We start from the raw sequence: 21,726 nt of genomic DNA, 5'->3' as shown, positions 1-21,726 counted from the left end.
CATGTGATGCTTTGAATTTTACTTAATTACAAGCATTTAATATTGATAAACGTTATCCTAGCATTCTGCTGATAACTTCACCTGGAATTTTTTTGTTGTTACTACTTATAATTGTGCTTAGGGTGGTCATAGTGTAATGTTAATATATATCATCAGCGATAAAATATGCTATTAGCTCAGCAGGACTTTCCTTGAGCAGAATTATCTCTCAATACAGAAAAGGTTGGAGACCCCTGGCCTAGGGTGTTGTGCCCTACACGCCCCCTCCCGGAATTGTGTAAATATTTATTAGAGGAGTGAAGTATACTACATAAGAAGACAGCCATGTATAATCCCAGCCCGAATGGTTTGGTTGAGAGGGTGAACTGTGTTGTAATGGATTCCATTCAGATGGCAGCTTCAAACCGGAAGCATGTTCTGGATCTGCTAAAACAAATGATGTGGTTGTAATGGATGACTATAAATGATGTGATAGGGTTTACTCTGAGGTTTTGAGTGGAAATAAACCTAGCAAATCTTTAACAAGAAGGGGCATTAACTTGTACGGCGACGCTGATTTGGGTAAATTAAGGGAAAGAGTAAATGAAAATAAGAAGGAATACAAGAAATATTCTGATATAGGGATGAAAGTCAAAACGATAAATGTGGAAGTGGGGCAGTTTTTACTTATCCGATCTCTGTGATATGTGCGAATGGAAGGTTCTAGTTTTTCTAAAACCATGAGTTATAAAAGTTGGACTAAACTATATGAAAGTAGAAGAGGTCACTGTGTGAATAAAGGTAGAATGGTTATATGTGCTGACAAATCTGATGTTGACGCATTAGGTTTGGGCAATGGTATACAGAGTGATAGTGTGGAACAAAATGACCAAAGAAGAAAGATGCGTACGAAAGCCAAAGAGGTTTGAGGGTTATATATGATTTGCTCATTCAGATATGCTGTGAAATTATATATGTTTTATAACACCATTTGGTGAAATTATGTATGATGATTATAATAGTATTTATTCTTTCTGCAAATAGCACTATTTTCATTTTTGTGTATGGCTGGTGTTTGGTTTAGGAATGACTCCTGTCCATATTGATAAGTTATGGGGTGGTGTAAGGAATGTTCAGCAAGTTATGTGCTTGGTTAGAACACTTGAGAAAAATGTTATCATTTGTGCTAGGGTAGTTGGAAGGGAGGTTTTGATGCAAGAGGCCTCTCTGGGTGTTTCATTAAATAAACGCCATAAATATAAACTATGTTTTCTTCCATGACTTTAAAGAGAAATACCTATAACACATTGCATAGTCAAAGGGTGTAAATATGAGTTTTTGAAGATAGCCACATCATCATAGGTAAATCTGAAGGCAGCATGGAGGCACTAAAAGTGAAAAAGAGCATCCATACAGGTTTTATGCTCTGTGTATTTGTCATGACATGAGTTATAGAACTGGGGCATTAAATGTTGTTCCATGAGAATATGATGAACACCAGATTGTCATCCTAAGAAAAGACTATGTAGATTATTAAGATTTTCATTCATTATGCAGGCAAAAATTGTTTATTAAGGTGTTGATTTATTCTACATATCTTGGGTAAATAGCCTGAAAATCTGGATTTGATTGAGTCCTTCTGAGTCAGACCCCTATGGTAACTGTATTCTCAACTGAAGATTAAAATAGTTTTAGTACTTTACTGATTGAACACACCAAGGAAACCATGATTAAGTACCTATGAAAATGTTCTCTTAAACAGTCCTGTAAAAAATGTACGTGTGTCAAGTTTGGAGCTTGTAAGCTGTTGCATTACTTATTTTCCAACATAATGGTGACCTACTGAAATTATTTTAATAAATGTATTTGCTTAACATTGTACATTTGGTGGCACATAGCTGCCTGTGTCTGCTGGATTCATACACAAATAGTAAAGGGTCATCTCTTCTAATCCAGAAGAAGACATGTCAATTGAGCATTGCGGTTGGCTTTGTTTTGTTGCTCTTAGCATTCATTAATAAAAAACACAACATTTCATGAAATTATTCCAGTCACTTCAGATGAACCAAGAGGAATTCTCTCTTTCTGTACCAACATAGGTTATCGAGGTGTAATTGAGATTTTTATTCCATTTGTTTAGGGTCAGCTAGTGAATTACTTTGTTCCACAGCAACCTGAAAAACGTGTGAAAAAGGAGAGTATTGTGGTGGTGGACCTCAAGCCGAAGGAAAGAATACACTACCCCAGTGAGTCACCTTCTATTTCTAATTTCTTTTGCAACCCCTTCTCCTCTTGAAAGATGCTGCATAACAATGCTGGAGCCACAAAGTTGCATATTTTCCTTTTAAATGACTTTGGTGCTTTCTAAGAGGTCTTCTCTCAAATCATTCATTGTTGGTTCGTTCAGTAGTCACTGTTTGCTGACCTTATGTGTCTGTTCTGTTGAGAGGATAAATCCTTTGTTCTCGCAGAACAAAAGTGTATTTTTGAAGTAGATGGCAGACAGGAAATTGGAGAGAATAGCAATTTAAAGATTTATCCACTTCTAACTTGCCAACAAACCAGTCGGGTGGCTTGGTTTGAAAAACATTAAGCAGCCCCAAGCCTCTAGAATGTATGCAAAAAGAGAGTGGAGGCAGTGGTCATGAAGTGGTTGTGCACAGTGAAGTGAGCCATCCCAGACTTAATAGTTTAAGTGTTGCTTTCAGAAGACTGCTGCAGTCTGTCACACTCCTATATTATGTAAATTGTTATTTAATGCGGACTTCCGTGTAAGTCCTGGTGGGCCGAGTGGAGTCACAGGGTAGGGCATGGTAATGTGCATGGCACTCAGTAAAGGTGTTGCTGAGCAGCTTGAACATAGTGAGATATGCTCAAGGCACAGAGATCTGCACTTGAGGAGGAAAGAGACCGTTGACACTGTCATTCTTATTGTGTGCCAGAGTCCCATGAAAGGGAAAGTGATCAGTCAAGATTTCCTTTGGCAGCATCCATCATACCTTGGAGTGAGGAGAAAATCAAATGGCTGTCTTCATTGTTGCATTTCCTTGTGGAGTATTGATTCTATCCAGATTAGGGTCCATTTTGACTAGTGTTTGATGATTCGGATTCAGTTTCAAAGGCTGATTAAGTTCAAGACTTTTATATGCATTACTTCAAGTATTGTTCTGTCTAAATGTTTGTACATGTATTGTTGTATTTGTGGTGCCATAGTGCACTTTAGTAATTGTGTATTTTTAATTACAATAGGCACCAAGGTCCTCCCACATATACGTAACATAGCTAAAAATATACATTCTCATACCCTCAATTGGCTTCAACATTTTTATTTATTTAATTATTTTCCTTCTGTATTCCAAGATCAACATTTGAGTTCACTGTTCGTAGTGGGAAATATGGTTAAGGAAGGTGCTGTATTAGATTTAAGGGAATCCAGCATTGACATGTGACTAATCTATCAAAGAATATTTTTTAACTGACAGCTGACGAAGGAGATGTAATATCTGCCATGCTAAGAGATTATAATTGTAAGTGTTAATTTTGAGGCAGTTATTTAAATATGAAATCATGAAAATTAGATGTTTTGAAGAGCAAATGTGAGAATATTTATTTCAGTTTGAGTGGTTGACATTTATATAGAATATTGAGAAAAACTGAGGTTGATGGAATGCTTGAATTAAATGTACCCACTGGTATTTAATCTGGGCTGCCTTCCAGACCATACTTTGGCGAAACCATTCCTACTAGACCTGGACCAAGGCTGATTTTCATTGGGTTGGTCCCTGTCTAGCAAGGATAAGATGAGTAAAAAACAATGGAATGCAATGTGCCCTTGGAGCAAGATGGCGCTAGTGTGAGCACTCTCGATCCAGACGTCACACCTGCCGGGCATTGATAAACAGCTGCTTTCACCTAAATCCGTGACGCTGGTTTCTGGATCATGCTGAGCGGGGTGCTGAGTGCCGTGCAGGAGGTCCGCTCTACAGCTTGGTTTACGGGGGCTGTGCCGGTGATTGCAGGCTGCCTAGCGGTGTGTGTCCTGATTGGGACACCTCGGGCATGGTGTCTGCCTGTCAGCCCGCCTGGTTTCTGCACTGTTGGAGGCAGCGTCTCGCCTTAACTCAAGGCAGATGTCGACCGGGGAGCGAGGAAAAGCAGCTCTGGCAAGCGCGGCTCAGGGAGACGCTGAGAGAACAGATGCTCTTCCCAAAGGTAAATGGGAAACCGGTGGTCCAAAAAAGACAGCGAGAGATCTGGGGGGCGCAATAGGCATAAAGGAGGGTGTCTGCGCAGATTAATGCGCCACCTCCCCTGACTTGTCCTTACACAAGCAGATGATCCCAGTTGCTTATTAATAGTGACGTTGGCAGATAGGAGTTCAGTGCAGCTGGGTGATCCCCAGAAAGCCACTTGTATCTCTGTTCAATCTGGGGGAGTTGTAACAGCTGGGGCCCAACTCAGCAACCAGGATAGCTCCAAGTAATTCAACGAAGCTATAGACTCTTCCTCAGCACTCTCCTTGGGAGCCAATAGTTCTAAAGCTGATTCCAGGCTGGCGACGGTGTTCGCCTCTGGCTCTTCCGACTCTGTCCCTGTGCTTGTAGCCGGCCTTGCTGAGGTAGGCTTGGAAGACAAACTTGCAACACAGATTCCCCAGACTCCCGAACTTGGAGAGTATTTCTATTTAGTTTCTGATGGTTCTTTATCAGAGGATGGCATGATTAGCTCAAGCGTTGAAAGTTCCTCCAATATTAACAAATCTGACCCCTCCTTTGATACTGGAACTGTCCAGCGGCAGAAAAAACTACGCAATAAGGCTAAAAGACGCAGTCAGCTCAGATGGGATTATTCAGACTCTCAATTGCCTTTCCCTCTGGGGGATGAAAAAATGTACACTCCGAGAGCGCTGAATCAGTACTGACATACACGGCAGAACCTTCGCTAACTTCCATACTGACCGTAGTAAAAAATTCCAAGATGAGGTTTGTTTCGATAGCAGCCTTGCTAAAGGGGCCGCCAGAAAACTGCAAGGAGGTATGCGGAAGCTGAGTAAGATCTGCACTGATATTGGCGATCGTGTTGCTATGGTTGAAGGCGGTACAGAAAATCTGGAAGTCAAAGTAACTACCTTAAAAGAACAGGGCACTTCCCAAGTGGCATGTTTGATAGACGTAATGTTGAAGTTGGAAGAACAGGAAAATCGACAACCTCGAAATAATCTTCGCCATTTGGGGATTCCTGAAGGGGTAGAGGGGGAATGACCCAAGACGATCTATCGTTAAGCTTTTGCGGGACACCTTTCCGGACTACACAAACTGGAACTGAGACCATGAGGTCCAGAGGGCACATCGCTTCCCTTTCAATCGAATGCTGTGATGGGATGATAGCAGCTTCAGCAAAGAAAAACCCAGGGCCTTTCTGTTGTTTTTTTTTTTGGGACTTTCTCCTTGGACAGTTGGTTTACAACCAGGCTCGCCCGAATTCCCAGAACGGGTCTAACGGTGTGTTGTTTTTTGCAAAACCTGACTTTTGTCACTTTACAGTTGAGTGGAGGTGGCATCTTCCCCAGCTTATAGCTGCTTTCCAACAATAAGGTGCTCAGGTGTTCTTAATTAACCCAGCTAGACTAAAAGTGATTTTTAAAGGATCTTCTCAGATCTTTTTGTCAGAGATTAAAAATTGCAGAGATTAAAGCTGGGGAATTTCTGAAAGAAATCAGAGGGAAGAAAGGGCTGAGTTAAGCTGTATTTTTTCTCTCTCACTCTCTCTGATCAAGGCTAATTTCTTAAGCTCCCGCCATTGCTCTGTTATCTGTAGCCTTTAATGCTGTAGCTACTGTCTGCCCCATGGGAGCAGTATTACAAGGGTACTAGCAGGTTTACTCAATTAGGGAAGGGCATTACCGGCTGGGGTCAAGCTATTTCTTTCTTTCTTTTTTTCTCTCTCTTTTATATAAGTTCGGCAGTCAAGCCCGGCATGGCCAGGTGGCGGGGCTTCATAAGAGATGACCATCACTCAGGGTTGCCCGGATTGCTCTTTGAGGGGGGAGGAAGGGGTGGGACAGGGAGACTTTCACAGGATGATTGGAGTAATGATGTTGTTTCTCATCTCAGGCTGTGGCCAATTTGAAACTGGTCTTTGGAGGTATGGCACAAATGGGAGGGTAAACCATGAAAGTGTTCGGGATGGAAAAAGAAAAAGAAAGGAAAATAAGAAAAAAGCACATTGATAAAAGGAAAACATTTTTCTAGGTTCAACTGTTCACAAGAGAAAAATGATTTTCATGCTTGGAATGGTATAGTTATTTATGTTGGTTTAAAGGGGTGTTTTGTTTATTCTTTCAACGTTAGTCCAGTGGGAACGCGAATTATGTTTAGCCGAGCTCAAGTGGTTCAGACTCTAACACGAATATGATGAGCAATCTTAGAATAGTTTCTGTAAACATCTGCGGACTGAATGAAACTATGAAGAGGCAAAAGGTAGCACATGGGCTACGTTTGTTGGAAGCCAACATCGTCTGTCTCCAAGAAACACATATTGAGGGAGCGCAGAAACATCTGTTGAACTCGCTGGGGTTTAGAGTAATTGGGGAAACTTCCCAAGGCATGCGTGTGAAAAGAGTAGGGATCATGGTTCAGAAGAGGCACTCACTAAAAGACCTCCCGAGTAAAATCTGACTCTCTAGGGCGATGGGTCATCACTGAATGCTGTTTACCCCATAAATCCGCTTTTACTATATGCTCCATCTATGGGAACAATCCGGATGATCCTGGGGTAATAAACTGGCTCACAGGAGAACTGGCTCACTGGCCGCTTCCAATTATCGTCTGTGGCGATTTTAACGTCAATCTGCCCAGTAATTAGAGGGCAAGGAGTCAGTGGAATTATAGAGGTAGGAAACCCAAAGTATACCACTCCATATTAAACTTAATACCTACTCATGGACTTGATGATGCATGGGCCAATTTAAAGCCTAACCAAGAGGGTTTCACCTATTGTTCAGCCCCTCATCTATCTATGGCAAGGCTGGAATATTTTCTAATCTCATCCTCTCTGACGCATGACTGTTCTATTGACATTGCTCCGCGATTTATGTCGGAACATAATCCACTCATACTTAACATTGGGGGGGTTTGGCTTCAGAGGAGAAGTTTCGAATTGGAGCTTTGAAAAGGTGCTGCTGTATGACTAAGGCTATAGGTCATACATGTCGGGCTGGATTCAAGAGTTCCTTGAATTTAATATTGGGACGGCCTCAACAACGTTGGTGTGGGACACCCTAAAAGACGGTATTCGTGGAGAGACTGCGGTTTTCCATTAGGAAAAACAAGAAAGAGAAGACACAGGTCTTAGATCTGCAAGATAGAAAAAAAGCAGAGGAGAAATTATTCCAGGCAGTTCAACTGGGGGTTGAAATTGAAGCTGCCCAGATTGAGGTAGTAGCTGTCAAGGCTGAAATCGGGTTTATTTTTGCAGAAAGAACGGGCGCAAAATGGGCGTCGGCCCGCGAGAAGGTATATGAGTGTAGCGAACTCATAGGCCACCAGCTGGCCATTAGGACCAGACAACAGGTTTCCATCAATGTTATACTCTCGATTCAAACCGCCACCGGAGAGCTGACTGATGACTCGGTTAAGATTCAGAGGACGTTTAGAGAGTTTTCCAACAAACTCTATACTGAACAGAATACTTGGCACCCGGATCTGAGAGATAGGGAGATCTCTAAACATCTTAACGCTATATCATTGGCTCAACTTAGCGTGGAAGATCATACTCAGTTGGCTAATCCTCCAACCTGGGAAGAAATTCCTACAGCACTGGCAAGTCTGCCGGATGGAAAAGCTGCTGGCGCTGATTGTATTCCAGTCGAGTTTTCTTAGAACTGGCACCATTGGCGTGGGTCTCCCTTCAATTTTTTTCTGTTGCCTCATGTATTTTTGCTGGTGTTATATGCTTTGGGCACTGTGCCACTGCTATTCAGTGCCATGGTGCAAGTGCTCTCTATTGTAAATTGATGTGTTAATCAGTGGTTCCATGTTTGGCTTTTTGGTTTACTTGTCAAACCCTAGTACAGTGCACTGAGTGTACCCAGGGCGTGTAAATCCGAATGCTGCTGGTGGGCCTGCAGCACGGGTTGTGCCACCCATAGAAGCAGCCTTGTAAAATGTGTCTAATGCCTGCCATTGCAGAGCCTGTGTGCAGTCTGGTACTGTCATGCTGGCTGGGAAAGTGTGCTTACTTGCCAGTCCCTAAACCTTCCCTTTTCTTCATATCATTCACCCCTGTGGTAGGCCCAAGGGCAGGGTGCATTGTAAGTATACGGTAAGACAAGCCCTGATGTGTGTGGCATGTCCTAATAGGGAATTACAGCCATTTTCATTTTTCACTATTGCAAGGCTACCTGTTTTCCATAGGCCAGAATGGGCTGTTAGAGTTATTACATTTTATAATCCTAACTCTCTCAGAGAACATGGTAGAAATTCGAGTTTAGTATGCCTGAACTTAGAATAATAAAATACACCTTTTAGTGAAGTTGGTTTTAATATTCTGTGTTTGCAAATACAACTTTTAGAAAGTAGGTATTTGCTTGTCTAACCATTCAAACCTGCCTCTGCTAGGTTGTGTATTCCTTTGTCTAGTTTTGTGAGTGACAGGGCTGGGGAATTCCAAGAGACAGGGCGAGTCACTCGATGGTGCATAGAGAGATCTGCATCTAGATGGGAGGGAGGAGTTGCACCTGAACCTTGAATAGGGCTGTGCCTGCCTTTCACAATGCTGGCTCCACCTCCTGGGGAGCGGCTGATGTCTCTGCCCTGCACACTGAAAGAAGAGAAGGAGTCCTGTAAACAAAGTGCTCCAGGACTGTACTTGCCTTCCACAATGCTGGCTACACCTCCTGTGGGGCGTCAGATGTGCCTTCCCTGTACTGTGAAAGAAAAGGAGAAGTCTGGTAAACCGAGTGCTTCAGAACTGGTTTGGACTGGACAAAGGCCCCTCTCTCCTCAGAGAACAAAGGATTTTGGGGTATAAATATTGGAACCCTGATCCCATGAAATTAGATCACTTTGGACTACAAGAAGAAACCTTTACTGAGGACGGGAACCTGAAGAAACTGAGGAGAGACTATTCCCAAGCTGAAGTGCTGCTTGAGGGATTGGCCTGCAGTGGTTGCCTTACTGCCAAAGGAAGGAGAAAGGAACTTTGTGTACTTTGCTTTCAACTTGTGAAGGATCTCCAAGGGCTTGGAAAAGAGCTTGCCTCCCGCTGAAGTCTCAGGAACAACAAACTTCAGCTCCCCAGAGTTCTTTGGAAGTGCCTGCTGCTGTTTTGGGCCTTCTGAGGAACTGCGTGTCGCAAGGAGCTGGAAGCGCGACTCAACGAGAAGAAGCGCGTCGCCATCGCTGTGCCTGCCGTCGCAACTCCGAACTAGGGTGTCGCCACTGGAACTGTCTCACTGCACCGCATCGGAGAGAAACGTGCCACAACGAAGAGGAAGGGTGTCGCCGTTGCAACTCCAAAGGAGGGTGTCGCCGCTGTAGTTGTCGCACTGCACCGAATCGGGAGAGAATCTCGCAATGAGGTCGGAGCGTGTCGCCGTCAGTGTGCCTGCCGTCGCAACTCCGAAGGAGAGTGTCGCCGCTGGAACTGTTGCACTGCACCGCATCGACCAAGAGCACCTCGCATCCCCGAGAAGCGCTCAGCCGTCGGAACTGCTGCTGTTGCATCTTGGATGTCGCCGCTGTAGTTGTCGCATCGAGCGGAAGCTTCACGCATCGTGGGAGAAGAGTGTCGCCGCCGGAGCTGCTGCCGTCGCATTGTACGGGTGTCGCTGCTGCAGTCCACGCATCGAACCGAGAACTTCTCGCATTCCCGAGAAGCGTGCCGCATCTAGAAGATCTTCACCTCTTTATTTCTTTGTGTCGGAACTTTGCCACATTTTTCATCGCTGCGACATTGCTTGTCGTGGAAACGCAACGCAACCTAAGGTACATTGACGCAGAGTGTCGCATCTAAGAACTGAACTGAACTAAGCTGAAATCTACCATCTTAAAGTAATAGTATTGTGTATTTTTGTTGTTTATGGGCTTGTGGTAACTCTATATAAAGTCTACTTATTTTTTATATAAAACCTGTGTGGTGTCCATTTGTAGTGTTGTCACTGGGTTACTGTATGTGGTCACAACTGCTTAACTTACAACAGCTCTGAGATGAGGCCTTGCTGCTCGTGCCAAGCTACCAAGGGGGTGAGCAGGGGTTATTTTAGGAGTGTAATCCCCTTATCCTGACTAGAGGAGAGGGTCCCTATTTGTCACACGTACCTACCTGTGCCAAGTAGAGACCCCCAAATCTAACAAGTTTTATAAAAAAAAATTCCCCTTAAATAAAAGATCTCTTTACAGATCTGGTAATTTCTATTTTTAACGGGGCCTCCCCACCCGTATCTTGGTCTACAGCTAAGATTGTAATTTTTCCAAAAATAGATAAGTCACCATTAGAGATGGGCTCATATAGGCCTATTACTCTTATTAATTGCGATACCATGGTATATTCCAAAAATTTTGCATCCAGACTATCATCTAGAATTGACCACTTGTCTCGAAGTGGCAGCATGGGTTCATTCCCAAAAAGAGTACCGTAGAACATATCCGGCGGGCCATCACCCTATTTGATGCTGCTTAAGTGTCAGGAGACCTGATTTAATTAATCTTACTCGATGCGGAAAAAGCATTTGATCGGGTCTCCTGGCAATATCTTCGGGATATTATGAGGCGGATGCGTTTTGGACGCAATGCAATTCAAGCTATTCAAGCTCTTTACCTAAATCCCACAGCCAGAATTTCAATAAATGGGACATTGACAGAGCCAATTAGAATATCACATGGGACGAGACAGGGCTGTACTTGTTCTCCACTGCACTTCGCCATCTACATTGATCCCTTTATTAAAAAAATGGAAATTAATCATGATGTTCTGGCTGTGAACTGGTTTGGCACAGAAACTAAGATCATGGCTTATGCCGATGATCAGACCGTGGTGACTCCTGACCCAGAATCAGCTACTAACGCTCTGGAACAGGAGGCTCAAAAATTTTGGAAGATATCCGGTTATGCACTCAATAGGGAAAAAAGGCAGAGCGAAAGGAAGGAATTAATTGGGAGGATAGTAGGATTGTACACAAAGCCAAATATTTGATGGTTACCATCGTCGCTGACATTCACTCTATTGTTAAAGAAAATCAGATCCCGCTGGCTGCAGAAACAAAGAGAGCACTTAGCCAGATAAATAACTTGCACTTGACTACAGTAGGGCGTGTAACATTTTGAAAAGGATCTTTTTTCCTAAACTGCTCTACTTCTTCAGGGCTGTCCCTCTGGAGTTTAATAAACTTATGCTTCAAAAAATTTAACAACTCTTCTCTCAATACATTTGGGCCTATTCTCAACCGAAGAGGGCCTTTACACTACTCTCTCTTTCTCGGGACAGAGAGGGATGGGCGCTCCCAAATGTAAGATTATATTATTGGGCTGCGGTACTGCAATATTGTACGGAACTGCTTCATGAACATCCAGGTATGGCCCCTTCGGGACTCCCGTCATCCTTCACTTTACTACTTCGGAAACAGGCTCGGGATGTCTTTGGCGGCAACTTGAATTCGGCTACTATAAACGGGTCAGATTTAAGTCCCTATTGACTGCATATTGGGTATTTTCATATGTACGCAGACTCCTTGGGCTCGGTAGATTAAACTTCTACACTCCCATCAATAACAAAATTAATTTACCAGCTATTTTTGGGAAAACATATTTCCAAATTTGGTACAAAGCAGGAATTTCAAAGCTCGGAGACTTCCTTCCTTCCGAAGGAGTCTGACGTACAGTGAACTTCGATCACAATTTAATCTGAGTGAGAATCAGGCTTTTAACTATTTTGCTATAAGGGATTTCCTGCCTCACAAGGCTGGTGGGGTGGCGGGGTTTGCAAAAATAGATCTTGTCGATAAGCTACGGGCCCCGCTTTACCTCGTATTGGGTATATCTACTCGGCATTGAATAGTCGAATATCTGACGACGTGACCAAAATAGATGACAAATGGCAAAAGAAATTAGATGTCCCTTGCAATACTTTCCGTCTCGCTCTAAGCTTCACTCAGAGCGATTTTTTTATAATCCAAATTACAGGCACAATTCTATAAGACTGGTTTCTTTCTCTATATTACTCCCAGCAGAATTGCTAAATGGGGAACAGGTAAAGGGACACTCTGCCCTAGATGTTCGGAGTTCAGTGCAGACTCAATTCACATGTTTGCTACCTGTTTGAAATTAGAACCACTTCTTGATAAAATACAACCGTTTCTAAGTAGGATTCTATCGCAGGACATCCAGATAACGCCAGCTATTATTCTGCTAGGAGTACACGATATGCTTAATAGAAAGAATGGGGGAGCATTAATATTTGTGGCTATGACTATACTTAAAATCTGCACAGCCTCTTCCTGGATAGACCCCAACCCTCCTCTGTTTTCTCAATGGCTGGCCCGACTGGTAGCGACTTGCAATCTTGAAAAGGCCATCTACGCCAAGAAAGTTACTCGGTCAAGGAGAAAATAATTAGTTATTTGGGACCCATTAATTGCTTGGCGTAGTCAGAAAAATCCCTAAGGTATCTGTAATTTGTATTGCATGTTGAACTATTAGTTTTTTTTATATATAATATCTCAACTCTACCCCGGGTATGCTTATCTAATAATTTTTCTTTTCTCTTTGCTGCTTTTTCTATTGGCACTATTACTGCAATGTTTTCACATGGATTGTACAAAGGTGCCTCGTATTTGCTATATTAAGTCTGCCCTCGGCGGAATTAGTATTTACACCTGTGGACTCAAGCAAATGTAATGCTATTGATTATTGTACAAGGAAGATTGCTTTTTTATTTTCTCCCACTGCTTGCATAATATATTGTATTCATTTCTTGGGTGTCGGGTGGGGAGGGGTCTGAGATGGTAATGAATTTCTCAATTTGAAATGTATCTTTGTATCGCATATTTTTTTTTTAAATCGTTTTTTTTTTTAAAGGAATGCAATGTGGCCTGAGTGGTTTTCATGCTGCATTCATTTTGTAAATAAAGCTAAGTGCATTATTTATAATTGTTTTCCCACTTCACTGTACCTGAATACAATGTTTCATCTGTCTTCCCTTTATTGCCTCTGGGGATTGGCTTATTTCTTTGCCTTTTTAGATCTGGCTGCATACAGTTTTAGATTTTAGTGGTCTTGTCATCAGCACAACAAAATACACAGACAGGAGGGTTTGGGGTAGCTCCCTTAAACCGTTGCTTTATTAACATGTCTTTCACATGGTGGACAAACCCAATGCAGTATTGTGTAGGTTCGCGTTTTGCAGTGGTGACTATTAACAGTCCTTGTGAATCGCAGCAGATTAGATAGCAGAGGGTACCTACACTAGCGCATGTATGCCAGCACTGCACCACGCTGCCAGTCAGGAGAGGGGTTTGTCAGCGACAGTGAACTGGTGTGGAATGTGTCAGCAATTTTGAAATGGTGTAACCATTTCTACTTTGCTGTTGAATTTCGGACCAGTGCTGGATGTAGCACCCATCTTCAAACCATATTACAATGACAATGGATTAGGAAGCAGATAAAAGAAGTATTAGTTTACGCAGGAGGAGAGTCTGCAGCCAAACACTTTAAGGACAGAAAAAAGAACGAGCAGGTATAAACCAATAAATCCAGGGGAATCCAAAGTGAGAAATTATTAATTTGAGATGAGCACAAGGGCCCGGTGTGAAAGAGACTGATAGGCGAAGAGCCTTCACAAACAGAATAAGTTGCCATGCGCTGACCAAAGAGAACTACGGTCCTTTATGCTATAGCTGTCCTTGCTGACCAGAAGTGAAAGTACAAGACTAGGTGTTATCACACATGTGCCCTTAGTATGTTTCCTCCCAGACACCAAGTGCCAATGCTGCGCTCTTTGACTTTGCCGCTAGAATGGGTAATAGACCGGTGGTGGCAATGTTGAAGGTTTACCATGCATAGAGTATCTCGATAGCCAGCTATGGGAGTGATCTATGGGGATACTGCAACCTAGAGGGGCTCCAGGTGGTTGAAAATAAATTCCTAAAGCAGCTCCTGTGTGTCCCTCTGGGGACCCCGAATATGTCTGTGCATGAAGAGACTGGCACGCCTTTTATTAGTGATACCCTGTCCCTGCGACCCCTTACCTTTTGGCTACAATGTTGGCTTAATAAACACCTTGGCCTTACTCATAGCCTCCTAAGAGAGATCTTGAGCCTAGATTGTATGACCAAAATCCCTTGGATGAAATATCTTAAAACTAGCTTTAGTAAGGAGGGACGCCTGGATATGTTCTTAAAACCGGCAGGAATAACTAATAAAGACATAAGGTATATTAAACAGTCCTTTACCACACGCAAAATAATGGAAAGGGAGGAATAGGATCTGTTGAAGCCCAACGTGCGTCTTCATTTGATGCTCAAAACCTCGCCTGATGAGGAACCATATCTACTTTGCCCACTACCAGCTTATGACCGTTTTTTATTAATCAGGTTTAGGTTTAACTTGTTTCATCTTTTATTAGCAGTCCCAAGGGGGTGTCATAAAGGGAAAGTGTTAGCACCCTGTGGGTGCGACAATTTGTCTCCACAGGATTTGTTGCACTTTTTGTTTTTTTGTAAATATTATGAATTCCCAAGGGCTTTTTATCTTAAACCTATTTTAAAAAGGCTGAATTTTGTACAAGTTCGTCCTGCATTATTTTATTTACAACTGTTAAAACCTGATTGTATACCTCATGTGGCTGGCTTTTTAAAAAGCTCAATGAAGTACAGAAAATGTTTAGACACCTAGAATTTAATTAGTAACCCCCAGATTGAGGCTTTCCTTAATGTGCAATAGTTGGAGCTCAATGCTAAGAAAAAGTCGCATTTTAACTGGTGTACCTTGTATTATGTATTTTAACTGAAAGCTTGAAATGTATTTTGCTCTATGAACTTTTATGGTTTTATACAAGTAAACCGAATAAAGTGTTTTGAATGAAAAGTGCCAATATGACACATTTACCTAGAACTGTTTCTATTTGTGGGAGTTGTTATCATGTGTCGAGTGTGTGAAACCCCTTACCTGAGCTTGATGTTGCACTCGGGGAATAACCCTCTTCCGGGTAACTTTGCGTGTATACAGCCCGTTGTTTTTTAGCCCGGCATCTTTTGTTGGTTTTCAGTTACATTTACTGCATTTTGCCACTCATAGGCATTGCCTCTCCTCAAAAAGGGGAAAATATCTATTTTCATAATATAATACTTGTTACTGTTATCTCAAGTGATAGAGTTGAGTAGCTACCTTTTTATGCTCCCATCGTGAGCTTGATTTATAAAGTGCTACCCTTTGCTAACACCCACTGTTAGTGACCTTGTTAACCCAAAAATGAAAATCCGGTCCTTCGCTTACCTTGGCCTAAGTTTTGGAATGTCCTACCAGAACCCTTGAGAAGTTGTACCTCACTGACCACTCTTTGAAAACAGCTGAAGACCTGGATGCTTTGAGTCAGCATGATCTGGTTAGACCCTATGTGATGCTAAAGCGCCGGGAGACCCCTTATGGCTAGCTGAGCGCTATATGAGATTTTTAATAATAATTGGCTCTGTGGTGACTCAGGCACACGTTTCTAAAACGTAGGTGTTCATTATGGCTTCAGTGTTTTTTGCACTTCTATTCTGGTCTCCAATGAAAACAAATGCTACTCACTCATAGACCGTTTTACCATCTCTTCTTCAGAATACGTCGAGCTGCGAAAGGAGGAAATTATGTGGCATTCAGCTCCTTTTCTACCATCGCCCACCATAACTCAAATGGATATTAACAAAGATGATATATATATATATATATATATATATATATATATATATATATTACCTACTGGCGGTCGCCAGTAGGTATATATAGTTAGGATTTTTTCTCTATGGGATTTTTGAAAATTCTATGTCTAATAACTTTGGCGTTTGTGGACGGAATTGGCTGAAATTTTCAGGAAAATGGCACATTTTGTTTCTGAGCAGCCCTCGAAAATTTGGGGGGGGTTCGTCAAGGGGGGGCCGAGAAAAAAGGGGGGTCCCAAAACGTGTTTTTAACATTGAGTTTTCCATAGGGCGGTTGGCCTCACTTTTAGCCCGAACGGCTGAATGGATTTGCACGAAACTTGGCAAAATTGTAGGGACTGGTAGCCCGATGTGCCTTTTGTAGGTCTCAATATATGTGCTTCAGTGGATTTTGAGAAATTAACGTTCAAAAAAAGATATATATCTGTAACAGCGGACCGGGCAGCGCTCCAGTTCGCGTACTTTTCGCGCAACGGAGCTTTGTGAAGCGAAGCTGATTGGTTCTCCGGCGTCTGTAAACATTCCAAACAGTCCGTAGCGGCCGCCATCTTGTCTCTCGGTAGGATCGAGAGACAAGAGGAGGCCAAAGCGAAGGGGCAAATGACCATAAGGGGGCATAGTAGATCCTCGCTGACCCCCTAGGTTTCATGTGGAGGTTTTAAAAGGGCCCCGCGGGGCAAAAAAAAAAAAAAATAATAATAATCGAACGGCTGAATGGATTTGCACGAAACTTGGTAAAATATTAGGGACTGGTAGCCCGATGTGCCTTTGCTAGGTCTCAATATATGTGCTCCAGTGGATTTTGAGAAATTAACGTTCAAAAAAAGATATATATCTGTAACAGCGGACCGGGCAGCGCTCCAGTTCGCGTACTTTTCGCGCAACGGAGCTTTGTGAAGCGAAGCTGATTGGTTCTCCGGCGTCTGTAAACATTCCAAATAGCCCGTAGCGGCCGCCATCTTGTCTCTCGGTAGGATCGAGAGACAAGAGGAGGCCAAAGCGAAAGGGCAAATGACCATAAGGGGGCATAGTAGATCCTCCTTGACCTCTTGGGTTTGATGTGGAGGTTTTAAAAGGGCCCCGCGAGGCAAAAAAAAATAAAATAATAATAATCGAACGGCTGAATGGATTTGCACGAAACTTGGCAAAATTGTAGGGACTGGTAGTCCGATGTGCCTTTGCTAGGTCTCAATATATGTGCTCCAGTGGATTTTGAGAAATTAACGTTCAAAAAAAGATATATATCTGTAACAGCGCTCCGCTTCGCGGAGATAAAATTATATCTGTATTACCTAGCTGTTGCTAACACCAGTTAGCGACGGCTAGTAGGAGATAGCGACCATCTTGGGCCCCACTTTGCATGTGAGTGATATTTATCACTAATGACATGCAAAGTGGGCATGCCAAGATGTTAGCGACTGGAAACAGTCGCTAACATCGCTATCTCCTATTATCAACTTTTGGAAATATTCGCGATAAGCGCGAATATCTCCAAAAGCTAGCACCTGCCCTGAGCAGTTCTAAGGCATGTTATCCAATGGGAGGTGGATAACATGGCTAAGAGCATTAGCTCGGTAATGCATGAATATCGCTGAGTTTTCAGCGATATTAATGCATTGCGGTCGTTTTTTATCGTATTTGCGATAAACCTTGATAATAGCAAGGTTTATCTGCGATAATTTCTGACGATGCTTAGCGGTAAAAAATTCGTTGCTAAGCATCGTTAGGGATAAATATCGCTTAACTTTGGTAATATGCCCCAACGTCTGTTAACGTTCGATTCGAAGGAAATCAGGAAGTGTTGAAAAACATTGTCTGCGCCATCTTGCCTTTTTTCAAATGCCACACTTTTGTCGTGCACGGCAGTCATTTTAGATGCCTTTACCAGACCCACTCTGTGCACGCTGTCGATCCTTAGCATGACTCCCCACCCTCGCAAGCATCTCCCCCAGGCAGTGGTCACCCCCGCTCTCTGTCTTATGCATGGGTAATAAACCACCCCCCATCTGCGCTGCTCTTCCCTGAGAATCACACCCTGTGCCCGCCCGACACCTCCCTTTCGCCCTATTCACTACCGCACCCTCTGACACTCCTTTTCCTCTGTGTCCGATTGTCCAGGCCGGTCCTAGGGTATCAGCTAGCCCTGCAGATGTAGTTTATGGCCCCAGCTGTAAAGAATCACCCCTCTTCAAAGGAGTTATAGTAGATCAAGGCCCACACTCGATGAGATCCGTCACAGCAGACGCGTTCCTATTATCTGAAAACCATCCTGTATTGTGATTGGGGAGGGGACCGAGCCTGAAGCGGAAGATTCCAGGGATGACTCTTTGTACATCAAAGTTTTTACAATTATGTGTCACATTAAAAATATATAGCACTCCAACAAAGTAGTAAGATTATAAAACTTTAATAACTTATAAATATATACAAGAAAACAAAAACAGTAATAACATATAAACATTTTTAGGGAAAAACAACAAAGTAGCGGTCGGCTGTGCGAATAGTCCCAACGCAGCACAACGTCCAGATTTCTGGCGTGGGGCGTCGCGGGGGGTGGGTCATCAGTAGCAAACTGTTGTGCGAATAGTTCCAAGGCAGCAGAACGATGGCACCAAGGTGATGTCCAGTAAGTTGCCGCACTGGTTTTGGTATCCTACAATGCTGCTCCGAATAACGGCGTGGGGCGCCCCGGGGGAGGCGGCGTGAACGGGCCTCTCCAGGTGGAGTGTCATCTGTTGTAGTGGGGCGCCCCTTTACCGTTTCAGTTGCCATTCCGTCCGTTTTTGGTCCACTGTGTCAAAAGCCGCAATTCAGCTGAGTTGCGCCCACTCTTGCGGTGCAGCGATAGGCGGCTGTCACAGGACTCTCAAAATGGCGGCAGGCTCTTTCCATTTTGGGCCTGGTCCACTGAAATGGCCCTGGGACACCTTGGAAATCGGACGCTTGTCTGCTAGGTCTTGGACCCCATTCTCGAAAGCGTCCCCTCCGCCTTGAGGATTTATCAAAAGTTTTGGGGGCCCCCGACTCCTGTAGGCTTCTGGTGGGGAGCGGTTGCCATGATTGCTCGCGGAATGACCACGACGGAGCTACGAGATGGTGGTGCTCTCATGCTGAAGCCAGCTTCAGTCTGAAACATCCAGAAACAAGGTGGGGCTTTCATCGTTTGGGAAAAAAAAAAAGTTTTCATCCAATGAAAAGTGTTGTTTTTAGGTCATATGATCAAGCCTTCCATCATTAGGAAACCAAAAGTAAAATGAACCAATGAAAAGTTTTATAAACAAGTCACATGACCTGTTATGCGGCATAGGGTATAAAATGCGGAGAAAATACGTTGGCATGTGAGGCGGCGTTAGTAGCGCACCGATGTGCGAATAGGCCGAAGGCAATACAACGCGCCAAGATCCGGATGGCACCGAGGTGGTGTCCAGCAAGTTGCAGCACTGGTGTGGCCATCCTACAATGCTGAAAGTCGGCGTGGGGCGCCCCGTTGGCCTGTGAGTTTGCGTCAGTAGCGGACCGATGTGCGAATAGGCCGAAGGCAGCCCAACGCGCCAAGATCCGGATGGCACCGAGGTGGTGTCTAGTAAGTTGCCGCACTGGTGTGGCCATCCTACAATGTTGAAAGTCGGCGTGGGGCGCCCCGTTGGCCTGTGAGATGGCGGCAGTAGCGGACCGATGTGCGAATGGGGCCAAAGGCAGCGCAACAATATTTTCGGAATAGAAGACACCACAAGGTGCTGAGATGCCAAGATCCGGATGGCACCGAGGTGGTGTCTAGCAAGTTGTGGCACTGGTGTGGCCATCCTACAATGGTAAAAGTCGGCGTGGGGCGCCCTGTTGGCCTGTGAGATGGTGTCAGTAGCGGACTGATGTGCGAATGGGGCCAAAGGCAGCGCAACAATATTTTCTGACTGACACCACAAGGCGCTGAGATGCCAAGATCCGGATGGCACCGAGGTGATGTCTAAGTTGCGGACCGATGTGCGAATGGGGTCAAAGGCAGCGCAACAATATTTTCTGTATGGAAGATACCACTAGGCGTTGAGATGCCAAGATCCGGATGGCACCGAGGTGATGTCTAGCAAGTTGCTGTACTGGTGTGGTCATCCTACAATGCTGAAAGTCGGCGTGGGGCGCCCCATTAGCCTGTGAGATGGCGTCAGTAGCGGACCGATGTGCGAATAGGCCAAAGGCAGCACAACGCGCCAAGATCCGGATGTCACCGTGGTGGTTTCACAGTTGAGAGGCACTTCATCTGCAGTGGGGCGCCGAGATCCGGATGGCACCGAGGTGATGTCTAGCAAGTTGCTGTACTGGTGTGGTCATCCTACAATGCTGAAAGTCGGCGTGGGGCGCCCCATTAGCCTGTGAGATGGCGTCAGTAGCGGACCGATGTGCGAATGGGGCCAAAGGCAGCGCAACAATATTTTCTGAAGAGAAGACACCAAAAGGCGCTGAGATTCCAAGATCCGGATGGCACCGAGGAGGTGTCTAGCAAGCTATGCAGTTGAGTTGTGTGCGCACTTGCGGCGAATAGGTCGAAGGCAGCATAACAATGTTTTCTGAATAGAAGACACCACAAGGCGTTGAGATTCGGTTACCACCGAGGTGATGTCTAGCAAGTTGCCGCACTGGTGTGGCCATCCTACAATACTGCTCCGAATAACGGCGTGGGGTGCCCGAAGGGGGGGGGGGGAGGCGGCGTGAACGGGCCTTCCTAGGTGGAGGCTCGTCTGCTGTAGTGGGGCGCCCCTTTACCGTTTCAGTTGCCATTCAGCTGAGTTTCGGCTGCTCTTGATGCTACAGCGACAGGCGGCTGCAACAGGACTCTCAAAATGGCGGCCTGTTCTTTGGATTTGGGCCTGGTCCACTAAAATGGCCCTGGGACACCTTAGAACTCGGACGCTCGATTTTTTTTTTCCTTTCCTGTACATGCAAAAAAAGGAAAATGCGCGGTACGTTACACGCTTCATCTGCCACGATGAACTCTCCAGAGGAACCGAAAAAAAATATAGTTATGGTAACTATACCATGCATCGTCATATGGAGAGGTGGCACCAATTAATTATAGTGCTGCATAAAAGAGAGATTTGGAGGAGAACCCCTGACCTGCTAGTACATTTATCAAAGAAGTGGCACTGACAGCATCAGAGGCAAGGGAAACGGTCCCAAATATTTAGAAGAACTTTGGAAAGATTAAAATGACATGTTTAGATTGTGGCAAATTAATTTCATGTGGACAGATGAGTGTTACTCTAATAAATACAGCATATGAACATCATCATAGTCGATGGTTGGTAGAGACATTTTGACTATATCCTGGACCTGCCCGTCCTCGCCCAAAATGGCGCCGGAATAAATGGGACTCGTAACTCCTTGTTGTGTACTGGTTGCAGAACCTTGAAATCACGAGATACGTATGCAGTTTTGAAGCACATGGCGGGCGGGGACGAGAATTGATTGAATATTTCGACATCCCTATTGATATTAAGTTCTGATGTGTTATTGATTACTGTACTATTGAAAGTTCGAATTAACGTCACCCATGGTACTTGCCCGCAAATGTATATGGATAATTTTATTGTAACTGGCCCTGTCGTATTTTAATTATAAAATGTACGTCCACCGATTCCGTAACTGTTAGACACCTTAGTTCTTGCAACCTAATGGCCCGCCCGTTACGTTCCTCTACAGTGTAAATGTCTACTCATCATATACGATTACAGTTTGCTCCGTGGCCGGCCCACGTGGTTATAGGCTCGTATTTGTATAATGAAATTTTCACAATAAAGGTTTTTAAAAGAAAACATGGTAGTAGTATATACATTGGT

General features: G+C 44.0%; 1 protein-coding gene across 1 annotated transcript in view; it reads left to right on the top strand.

The window, feature by feature from the left end:
• SHPRH (SNF2 histone linker PHD RING helicase) overlaps positions 1–21,726 on the top strand; it is an 884,400-nt gene that overhangs the window by 234,395 nt on the left and 628,279 nt on the right. Inside the window, exon 7 of the mRNA XM_078648685.1 lies at positions 2,120–2,225. Coding sequence (XP_078504811.1) covers positions 2,120–2,225 — 106 coding nt within the window. The remainder of the gene's footprint in view (positions 1–2,119; positions 2,226–21,726) is intronic.

This window comes from Lissotriton helveticus, chromosome 6, assembly GCF_964261635.1.
Source record: "Lissotriton helveticus chromosome 6, aLisHel1.1, whole genome shotgun sequence".
Classification (NCBI taxonomy): Eukaryota; Metazoa; Chordata; class Amphibia; order Caudata; family Salamandridae; genus Lissotriton; species Lissotriton helveticus.
Note: the sequence above shows the minus strand (reverse complement) of the source record. Positions and strands in the feature narration are given on the sequence as shown.